The sequence below is a fragment of the Nannospalax galili genome, unplaced genomic scaffold (assembly GCF_000622305.1).
Source record: "Nannospalax galili isolate Female #2095 unplaced genomic scaffold, S.galili_v1.0 scaffold410, whole genome shotgun sequence".
Taxonomy (NCBI): domain Eukaryota; kingdom Metazoa; phylum Chordata; class Mammalia; order Rodentia; family Spalacidae; genus Nannospalax; species Nannospalax galili.
The window spans coordinates 1,287,583-1,299,313 of NW_008329143.1; the positions used below are offsets into that span (position 1 = coordinate 1,287,583).

General features: G+C 41.2%; 1 protein-coding gene across 3 annotated transcripts in view; it reads right to left on the reverse strand.

Annotated features, from left to right (window-relative positions):
- Tango6 (transport and golgi organization 6 homolog) overlaps positions 1–11,731 on the reverse strand; it is a 188,060-nt gene that overhangs the window by 150,361 nt on the left and 25,968 nt on the right. For all 3 annotated transcript variants that reach the window (XM_008833924.3, XM_029563885.1, XM_029563886.1), the window contains exon 7: positions 9,814–9,896. In XM_008833924.3, the coding sequence (XP_008832146.1) occupies positions 9,814–9,896 (83 nt within the window). The remainder of the gene's footprint in view (positions 1–9,813; positions 9,897–11,731) is intronic.

An 11,731-nucleotide genomic window follows, 5' to 3' on the forward strand; every position in this document is an offset into this window, starting at 1 on the left:
GTCACAGCAATGGAGAAACAAACTAGGACAGTGGGTGAAGCCAAAAGAGGATGTCGGATCCCTGGGAACTGAAGTTATGGCTGTTTGTGAGCCATCCCATGTGGGTATTGGAATCTTAACTCCAGTCCTCTGATAAAGGAATAAGCATTCTTAACTATTAAGCATCTCTCCAACCTTCTTTTTATAAGAGGTAAGTCTAAATTGGGAATGGGGAAAAAAAAAAAAAAGAAAGAACCATCCTTCATATAAAATTGGAACATCTGAACTTTCAATTTGACAAGGCAGAACAAATTTCTAACATGTTTTCTGTTCCTCTATCAGCCCTGATGTTAGCACTTTAAAGATGAAATTCTGTGGTAGATAAAGGTTGCCTATCAATCCTAATGTTACCACTTTAAAGATGGAATGCTGAAGTTGGTAAAGGTTTCCTGGTTACTGAAGAGTATTTACGGAAGTAGGGATCACTAAACAAAATTGCACAGATAGGCTCTGGAAGTAGCTTTTTAATTGTTTGGATTAGATAAAACCCTGAGGAGTGACAGAGTGCCTCAAAGGGAAGTTGACCTTCTATGTCTACCTGTGGTTATTCTAGTCAGAAGCACCAAGGGACAAAAATTAGAGGCCAGTGTGGAACTATGAAAACCACACTGGCTCAAAGATTGGACTATTGGATGAGGATATAGACTAGTACCAGTGACCCTGGTGGCAGCCTGGGGATTTCTTTGTCCCTCTCAGATTTCTGTTTTCCTCTGACATCATCACAGCTTTTGTTCACAAATCTGGCCATGAGATAAGGTATTTGTGGTTAAGTCTCGTAATCTTTCATCCTTTCATCTAGGTTCAGAGGACTGCCGTATTCATATTCTGAACACTCCTTAGTGTAGGCCACATTACAGCCACTCTTTGCCTGCCTAGGACGTCCTTGAAGGCAGGTGTTGGTTCTTAGTCATTCCTGTACCTGTAGACCTGGCAAAGCACCTGGCATTCAGCAGGTACTGGTACACAGTCTTGAGCCTGGCTAGATAAAAATGGTGAGCGAGGGAGCCTGATCTTTATTTTCTTGAAAGTTCTATTGTTCTGGAGAAGTTATAATGCCTTATATCTTTCTCTGGTTGTGGTTTCACTGGTGTCACAGTTAGTTTCAGTTGTCAACACAAACCTAGAGTCACCTGGGAAGAGGGAACCTCAACTGAAGAATTTCCAAGATCAGACTGGTCTGTGACTGTGGACATCTTCTTAATTACCAATTGGTATAGACAGGCCCAGGTGTCTATACTGGGAGAGAGACTGTGGGAGAGCAGTATTGTCCTGGGCTGATGGGCCTGGGCTGCTTAAGAAAGGCAGCTGAGCAAATCAGGGACAGCAAGCTAATAAGCAGTGTTCCTCCATGATCTCTGCTTCAGCTCTTGCCTCCAGGTTCATGCAGGAGTTCCTGCCCTAGCTTCCTTCAGTGATGATGTGTAAGCTAAATAAACCCAAACTTTTAAAACAATCTTTGATTTATTTGTTATTTTATGTGTATGGTATTTTGCCTGCATGTATGTAAGCACACCATACCTGCAGAGGCCAGAAGAAGGAGTCGAATCCCTTGAAACTAGAGTTAGACAGTTAACCACCATGTGGGTGCTGGGAACTGAACCTGGGTCCTCTGTAAGATAGCCAGTGCACCTAACCACTAAGCCATTTCTCCAGCCATTCCAAATTGATCAGTGTTTTACTATATCAATAGAAAGAAACTAGGACAGTTGATTAGGTGGTTTTTTTTCTTTTTCACCTGCCCTCTGAGACCCCCAGGCTGGCCTCTAATTCACTATGTAGCTGAAGATGACCTTAAACTTCTGATCTTCCCGTGTCTACTGCACCAGTGCTGGGATTATGGGCATGTGCCTCCACACTCAATTTATGTCCTGTGTTGGGGATCAAACCCAGGGCTTTGCACATGCTAGACAAGCACTCTAGTAATTTAGCCACATTCTCGGTCCTCTCTTTTTATCAAATCCATAGCTAGAGACTACTCAGTCACTGCTAATTAACTGAAGAGGATTACAGAACTTCAACCATAGAAGGGAAAACCTACTGAACAATAGAAGGTGCGATTTTATATTAGTTGATTTGTTTCTGTTTCTGATGGATATAATGTCTGGGAGGATTTGTTAGAATTTTAGAATGCAAGAGAAAGAAAAAATGGTAAAAAAAAGTCACATGTATTAAAAATAACAATGTGTTTGTTTCAGAGAAAACAAAATGAAACAAAACAGAAAGGCATCCTGTCACCAAAGTCTGAGCACTGCCCCACAGCAACCACTGCAGTTGCTGAAGAGTCCTCGGAAGGGAGATGGGAGTGAGGAAACTTGGTGTGAATTTTTACTCTGCCCAAAATTGTACATTGAATAAATATGGATAAGACATTTTTGGGAAGTTAGTTTGCTTGATTTGGGCCTTTAAAATCTTTATTTTTATGTGTCTATATGTATGTGTCTACCGTGTGTGAGTGTGCCCATGAACACCAGAACAGGGAGTCAGAGTTCCAGTAGCTAGAGTTATGGTAGTTAGGAGCCACCTGATGTGGGTGCTAAGAATTGAACTCAGGACTTCTGGAAAAGCAGTACTGCACGCTTAACCACTGAATCATCTTTCCAGCCCTGTGTTTCTGGCTTTTTTGAGGCAGGGTCTTGCCATGTATTCCTGGCTGGCCTTGTACTCACTGCACAGCCCAGGATGGCCTTGAACTCACAGCAATCCTCCTGTCTCTGCTTCCTAAAGGTACCACAACCTGGTACCACCATGGCAATGCTGTTTCTTTTGATGTGATACTGGTTATCACACCCAGGACTTCCCACCTGCTACACTCCCAGCTCCAAAGACATTTAAATCTCTCAATTTGGGCTTTTTAAATTGTTATGTATGACTTTATCTTCATGTACATTATGTGCACTGTGTGCATGTTTGATGCCTGCAGGGGCCAGGAAAGGGCATCAGATCCCCTGGAACTGGAGTTATAGACAGTTGTGAGCTACCATGTGGGTACTGAGAACTGAACCTGGGTCCTCTGTTCTTAACTACTGAGCTACCACTCCAGCCCTGCAGTCTTGGCTTTTGCATGTATTATATAGGATTAAGCTTTTGGCATAAGGGCCAATTATAATAATTTATGGTCAAAGTATTTTGTAAATGCATAGCTCCACGCAAATGTTAGATTTAGTTTTATGCTTTTATAATTATTTCTGATACAATAAATGAAATTATTTCCCTAATGTGTGGCTTCATTTTAATACAATCATGATGGTACTATTCAGAATCAAATAGAATCAAACTGACTGAACAAAATGTTGAAATTTAGCACAGACTGTTAACTTGACTTTACCTATTAAAAAATAAACTAGTCAATGCTGCCCTCTACTACATTACAGTGATCCTTCAGATAGTTCTAGTGATCCTTTGGAGTGTTCTAGAACTTCCAATGTGCTTGCAGAGTTTAATTAAGACATGAGAAGAAAAAGAACAAGTCTGGTTACCTAATATAGCAAGTACTTTGCACTGCGCATACTTTCAGAACATACTGCTTAAAACAGTCTTTTTTTAAAGAGTTTCTTTGAGCCAAAAAAGAACTGACAGCTTTTTGAGCACTTATGTGCTACAGTATGCTATGAACCTATCAAAAGTTCCCTTATTTTACCAGGCTTGGGGGCACAAGCCTATAATCCCAGCACTTGAGAAGTAGAGGCAGGAAGAAGTTTGGCTACATAGGGAATCTGAAGCCAGCCTCAGCTATCCAGGGAGGCTGAGGCCAGCCTGGGCTACATGAGATCACATCTCAACAAACAAGAATTACCTTATTTCATTCCTACAGTTCAAATAGTAAATAAGTCACCTACAGCTATCTGTAAGTCCTCCTGTTGTCAGACTGCAAACTGCAAATGTCTAGCTCAGAGGTCCTGGTACTTTCTACAACACAACACCAAAAAGTCAGAACTGAAAATTGAACATCTGTAACTCCCAAAGCTTTGAAGGATGCTTCTGTGGATCCTCTGCTTATTCAAGTTCACAGTTCAGTTAAGGGTGGAAATTTCCAGAAAGAACTGCCTTTAGGAAGAGGCCAAAGTGAGAAAGGGAAAAACTTTTCCCTAGAAAGCCTTTAAAAGTCTTAAAATTGCACCATGTGCAAATATCCAGGCTCTAAACACAAGTGTGCGTGCGCGCACACACACACACACACACACACACACACACACACACACACACACACAGATTACTACAGATTATTCACTCACTGTGAGATTTGGAAGAAGTCCCTTTAAATAATCTTTTGGATTTTCTTTCTTTTCTATAAAATCAAAGGTTAATTTATGAAAGCCCATAAATATACAATATCAGGAGTGAATTCTAATGTAAACGGTAGGCTTTGGAACAGTGTAGGTTCATCAGTTGTAAGAGATGTATTACTCTGGTAAGGAACATAGCTAGTAGGGCAGGAGGTGAAGTATAGGGGAACTCTGTACTTCTTTCTTAACTTTGGTATGAAGCTAAAGCTTTTTAAAAATATAACCAGCTGAGGCTGGAGGACAGGGAGTTGGAGGCCAGCTTGGACTGCATAGCAAGACCCTGTCTCAAAACAGAAAAAAAAAGGAGGAGGAGATGACTCAACTATTAAAAGAATTTGCTGCTCTTACAGAGGACTCAGGTTCAGTCCCCAGCACCCAAATGGTGGCTCACAACTGTCTGTAACTCCAGTTCCAGGGGATAAAGCCCTCTTCTGGCCTCTGAGGGCATCAGGCATGGATATGGTGCACATACCTATATGTAGGCAAATACACACATAAAATAAAAATAAAGCTGGGAGTGATAGCACATACCTTTAATTCCAGCACTCAGGAGGCAGAGGCAAGTGGATCTCTATGAGATCAAGGCCAACCTGGTCCTATCTCAAAAAAACAAAAAATAAGTAAGTAAATAAATAAATCTTTTAAAAGGGGAAAGGGGCTAGAGAGATGACTCAGTGGTTAAGAGCACTGGGTGCTCTTGTAGAGGACTTGGGTTCATTTCCCAGTACCCACATGAGAACTCACAACTGCCTGTAACTCCAGTTCTAGGAGATCTGATGCCCTCTTCTGGACTCCTAGGGCACTGCATGTACATGTACATAGTGCACATAGATATAAGCAAAACACTCCTATATACACAGAATAAAAATAAATCTAGGGGATAGAGAGATGGCTTAGCGGTTAAGAACACTGGTTGTTCTTGCAGAAGACCCAGGTTCGAATCCCAGCACCCACATAGCAGCTAACAACTGTCCATAACTCTACTTCCAGGGGATCCGACAGCCTCTTCTGTCCTCTGCAGGCATCGCATGACATGGGTGCACTTACCTACACACAGGCAATACACACATACACATAAAATAAAAATAATAAATAAAGTATTTTTTAAAAAGTCTAAAGACACTTGGGAGGCAGAGGCAGGCGGGTCTCTGCAAGTACAAGGGCAGCCTGCTCTATATAGCAAATCCAGGCCAGATGTGGCTACAGGGAGACCCTGTCTCAAAAAGAACTGCCCCCCGCCCGCAAAAAAAAAAAATCTAAACAAAAAGAAAAAAAAGAAAGAAAGACAATCAGTACGCCATATCCATGGGTTGTATCTCTGTGGTTTCAACCTAATACAGACTGAAATAAGGAAGAAAACTGCATTAAGTGCCAAATATGCACAGATATTTTTACTTGTCATTATCCCTTAAATAACAGAATTGAACAACTGTTTACATAGCATTTACATTGTTATAAATAATCCAGGATGATTTAAAAAACAGATATGGTGGCATATTCCTGTACAGAACTTGGGAGGGGAAACAGGAGAATCAGGACTTTAAGGCAAGCCACAGACACACACACACACACACACACACACACACACACACACACACACACACACACACACACACATACACACACACACAAACACAACACATACTTTTTTTTGAGACAGTGTCTTACTATGTAGCCCTGGTTGGCTGGAACTCACTATGCAGACCAAGCTGGCCCCAAACTCACAGTGTCTCTGTCCTTTGCTACATTAGACAGAAAAAACACTTGGATAATTGAAGTCAAGATTCTCTGAATCTGGAAACAGAGATAAGAGGAAGTGAGAAATTATAACCAAGTACCTTCCAATCTTCCTACTCAAATATTTGTTCTGCTTTTCAGAAGCCTTGGGCAAATACTGTAAATACTACTATATAAAAACACTTTCCCTCATGTGAGAATGCAGCCAGTCTCCTAAAGACCAAGAAAATGCCCAAATAAAAAGTACTATAGGGCTGGAGAGATGGCTTAGGAGGTTAAGAGTGCATATTGCTCTTCCAAAGGACTGAGTTCAGTTTTCAGCACCATCATGATGGGTCACAACTACTGTGACTCCAGATCTAGGGGACCCACCCACGAATACCTGCACTCACGTGACACCTGCACATATCCCCATACAGACACACACATATACTCATAATTCAATCAATCAGTCAATAAATCAATAAGGCCAGGTGTGGTGGTGTATGCCTTTTATCCCAGCACTTGGGAGGCAGAGGCAGGTAGAGCTCTGTGAATTCGAGGTCAGCCGGGTCTACACCACAATTTCCTGGCCAGCCAGGCCTACATAATGAAACTGTATCTATATAAGTAAATACATAAATGCTGTCTCTTATCCTAAAGAGTCTAGGCCCCCTTCATCTCCTCAAGCCAAGAAACACTCAATTACCCCTCTCATACTGAGAAAGACAGAAGAATTTAAGTACTGGAAGGATTGATCCACAGATATTCAAAGTCAGGGAGCAACAGAACTGTTTCCTGAGTTGCTGCATAGCCCCTTTGGGGCTTAGACAAAATGTAAATCCCAGACCACATAGAAATGAGAATTATTCATGCAGATGAACTACAAGTGAGTATCTAGCACTGCATAGCCACTGAGAATGTTCCACCAGGTCCACCGGGGCTCTTATAACCAAAGCACCCCACTATGTATAAGAGGTACAAGTGTAGAAAAGTCTTTCCTTGCTCCCACATAAAACTCATATATAGAACTAGAGGTATAGGTAGCATTTTAAAAATCAAAGAGGTGAGAGCTTAATCTTTAAATATCATAGTGTGTGTGTGTGTGTGTGTGTTTGTGTTTGTGTACAAATGCTTTCAGAAGGAAATATTTCTAGTACGCAATCCCTGCCCTTTAAATAAAGTATAAATCAGTTTGGTAGTACATGCCTAGCCCATATGAAGGAAATATCAAGTGTGGTGGCACAGCCTATAATCCCAGCACTTAGGAGGCTGAAGCAGAGGATAAAGGGTTAAGTTTAAGGCCACCTGAGCTACTTAGCAAGACCCTGTCTAAAAAACAAAACCAAAAACAAAGATGAATTTTGGTGCTGGTAGCTCAGAGATACAGAAGTTGATTAGTATGTACAAGATCCTGGTTTCCAACCCCAGCACCACCAAACCAAACAAACAAACAAAAAATAAGTTTATGGTATGTGAATATCTCAAAAACATAAAAATTTACAGACATGCAAAGAAGCAAAAGGTAGAACTCATGATCAGAAAAATCAATACGATGGATCCTTCCAAAAAGAGATGGCAGATTACAAGACAAAGACATTGAAATAATTACTAAAAATTATTTTATATTTTAAAAAAGGAATAATCAAGATGAGAGAGTAGAAGACAAAATAAAGGATCAAATTATAATACCTATAATCCCAGCACTTGAGGGGATTGGGCAGGAGGACTTTAAAATCAAGGCTAGCCTATGCTCTATGTGGGTAGGCGATCGTGTCTAGGTGGTGAGGAGGCTCTTGCTAAGACCGCATACCATATGGTTTGCTTTAAGTGAAATCTAAGTCTATAGAGGTAGAATGTAGACTTGTGGTTGCTGAGGGCTAAAGGCAGGGGAGAGAGGAATGATGGCTAATGATGCAAAGCTTCGTTAAAATTAGACAGTGATGATGGTTGCACAGCCCTGAACGGTACACTTTGAATGAGTGCACTGTATACTGTGTGAATTTTATCTCAATAACTCTGTTAACAGAAGGAAAAGAGAGAAAAACAGCTGGAAACATTCCCAGATGCCTCTCGAAAACTAAACAGCCTCTTGTTGGCCATTGAGTGCTTGGATGGATTTGCGGTTCCCAGATGTCGTCCTCATTTCCTTCGAGTGAACTGTACGCTATAATTTAGTATTAGCAGAAGGATAATAAAGACAACACACCCTTTGTTGCTAAATTTTACACAGTGTTTAGCATTTTCCTTCAGCATACACATTTCCTCTGTTTTCCAACTACAGCTGGGCTGCCAAAACCTTACAGAGAGCAATTACCTTCGGCAATGATTCTCCCTTCCCCACAGTGCTGGTCTTGGGGGCAGAAATTCAGTGCAAACTGACAGTTCACATGCCTTACTGGGAGGTTTTAAATTCCCCCCAACTGGTACTGAACTATGAGGAGAATCCTTTCTTTTTGAGGACAAGAACAGGATAAATGACAGGATTTATTATTTCCGGATCTCTCTATTTTCCAGAGGCTAATTCCTCTGCTAGGAAAAAAAATCTCTTGTGCTTTCTTTCTTCGCTCGCTGCCTATTTTTAATTCTTTTAGAGACAGGGTTTCACTAAGTAGTCTAGTCTGTCCTCAAACTCATGATGCCCCTGCCTCTACTTCTGAAGTGTTGGGATTACAGTCTACATTAACCATGCTCTTTTTCCTCTAAACTTATTTTAGTGATTTACAAGAAATAGTAGGAGGGTTTTGTACCAAACTTTACAGTTTTTCCTATCTCTACCCAGCAGTACTTTTCAAGTCTAATACTCCATATCTCACTATGTAGCCCTGGCAGGCCTCCAATTCATTATATACACCAGACTGGCCATGAATTCAGAGATTCTGCCTGCCCCTGCCTCCCTAGCAGTGGGATTAAAGGTGAAAGCCATCGTGCCTGGCTCTATTTTTTTTTTTTTCAAGTCATGAAATTATTTTTATTTTATATGTATGAATGTTTTGCCTGCAAGTATGTTAAGTGCACCACATGTGTATAATGGCCACAGAATCCAGAAGAGGGCATCATATACCCTGCAACTGGAGTTAGGGACAGTTGTTAGCTACTGTATGGGTGCTAGGAAATTGAACCCAGGTCCTCTGCAAGAACAGTCAGTACTCTTAACAGCTGAGCCACCTCCCCAGCCTTTCATTCCAATTCATTTTTATTTTTTTATTTTATTTTATGTGTATAAGTGTTATGCCTGCATGTAAATATACCCATGTCATGTAGTACAGTGCCCACAGAGGACAGAAGAGGGCATCAGATCCCCTGGGATTGGAGTTATGGATGATTGTTAGAAACCATGTGCTGGGAATCGAACCCAGGTCCTCTGCAAGAGCAGCCAAAGCTCTTAACTGCTGAGCCATCTCTCCAGCCCCCACCATTCCAATTCTTGAAGTACTTGTTAAAAGTTAGAATTACAGATCAGTAGTAGAATGCTTGCCTAGCATGAGGCTTATGTTCAATGCCCAGGACCTCCAAATAAAAGATCTGCAAAAGACTTAAGTATAAGCCAGGCATAGTGGCACATGTCTTTAATCCCAGCACTCAGGAAACAGAGGTAAGTGGATCTCTGTGAGTTTGAGGCCAGCCTGGTCTACATAGTGAGTTTGAGGCCAACCAGGGTTACATAGTGAGACCCTGAGTCAAAAAAAAAAAAAAAAAAAAAAAATACACGCATACATTCATATGACTCAAGTATAAATATTAACTAAGAACATTAGTGACCTGAAGTACTAACCTTAAACACATCGTCAATACACCTACTAAGTTCTTCTTCAGTCACCATGATGGTTCCTGGCATCATGCCACTCTCTGGAATCTCTTGAAAACAAACAAAATTACTACATTTAGCACTTCATGGAAGAGACACTAATAAAACAAAGTTTTAATAGTACAATGGTATAGGTAAGAGCAAAAAATCAACATCACACTGGTAACACACCACTCACACGATGCTATTGATGATGTCAGACCTCAATTAGGGAAAAAAAAAAAAGGTTTAAAATAGAGTTTTGTTTTGTTTTTTGGATGTTTTTATGAGTGTTTTGTCTGCATGTATGTAAATGTACCTGTGTCATGCAGTGCCCACAGAGGACAGAAGAGAGCACTGACTTCTGGAACTGAAGTTAAGGATGGTTGTTAGCCACCATGTGGTGCTGGGAATCAAACCTGAGTCCTCTACAAGAGCAGTCAGTGCTCTTAACCTCTGAACCATCTCTCCAGCCCCTTGTTTCATTTTTTTAAACAGAGTATTAAAAAAGCTTTTGAGAGTCATGTATGGTGGCACATGCCTATAATCTCAGCATCTAGGAGCTGAGAAGAAGTTTGAGACCAGCTTAGGCTACACAGTGAATTCAGCCCAGCTTGTGCTATGTAACATGGCCTTGAAAACTCAAAAAATAAATAAATAGAAAACAGTTCTTTAGACATATATTTTGATTATATAGTTCTTTATGTAAGTTAAAAATTGGGATGAAATAAAGAATTTTTCTCCTCTCTCTCCTTTTTTTTTTTTGAGCTAGGAGCTCATGTAACCCAAGCTGCCCTTATATATGTAGCTGAGGATGATCTTGAACTTCTGATCCTCCTGCTTCCACCTCCCAAGTGCTGGAATTACAGGAATGAACCACTGTGCTCAGCTTATGTGGTGCTAGAGAGGGAACCCTGGGCTTCATGCATGCTAGGCAAGCACTCTATCAACTGAGCTATTCCCCTAGCCCAAAATTTGTTGAGGGTGGTAGGTGGGTTTGTTTATTTGTTGAGACTTGCTCTGTAGCCCAAGCTAACTTCAAACTCAGGATCCTTCTGCTTCAGCCTCTCAAGTGCTAGGATACAGGAGTATGCCACCATGCCCATCCCAAAAGGTTTTTTGTTGTTGTTGTTGTTGTTGTTGTTTGTTTGTTTTGAAACAGGGTCTTCCAATAGCTCCAGCTGGCCTGGAACTCATTGAGTGCTTCCTGAGTACTGGGACTGAAGGCTGTGCCACCATGCCCAGCAAAAGGTTTTTTTTAAATATATTTTATTTATTATTTTTATGTGTATGAGTGTATTGCCTGCATGTCGTGCAATGCCATGGAGATCAGAAGAGGGCATCAGAGTCCCCTGGACCTGGAGTTAAGGATGGTTTGTAGCCACCATGTGGGTGCTGGGAATCGAACCCAGGTCCCCTGCAAGAGCAGTCAGTGTTCTTAACTGCTGAGCCATCTCTCCAGCCCTGGTTTTGTTTAGAGATTTTTAAAATTTGAATTATGTATATGCATTTGTGTCCGTGTGGGGGTATGTGCACAAACCTATACTTAGCTGGAAAGATAGCTCAGCAGTTAGGAGCACTTATAGAACATCCACTTACAGAGGATACAAGTTTGGTTCCCAAAACCCAAGTCAGGAGGCTTACAGCCACCTATAACTCCAGCTCCAGGAGATCTGATGTCCTGTTCTGGCCTTTGTGGGTACCCATATACATGTGGGTACCCATATACACAGAAACACACATAAATATAAATAAATATAACAAAATAATGCTGGGTATGGTGGCACATGCCTTTAATCCCAGCACTCAGAAGGCAAAGGCAGGAGAATCTCTGTGAGTTCAAGGCCGGCCTGGTCTACATAGTGAGTTCCAGGACAGCTGGGGCTACAGGGAGACCTTGTCTCAA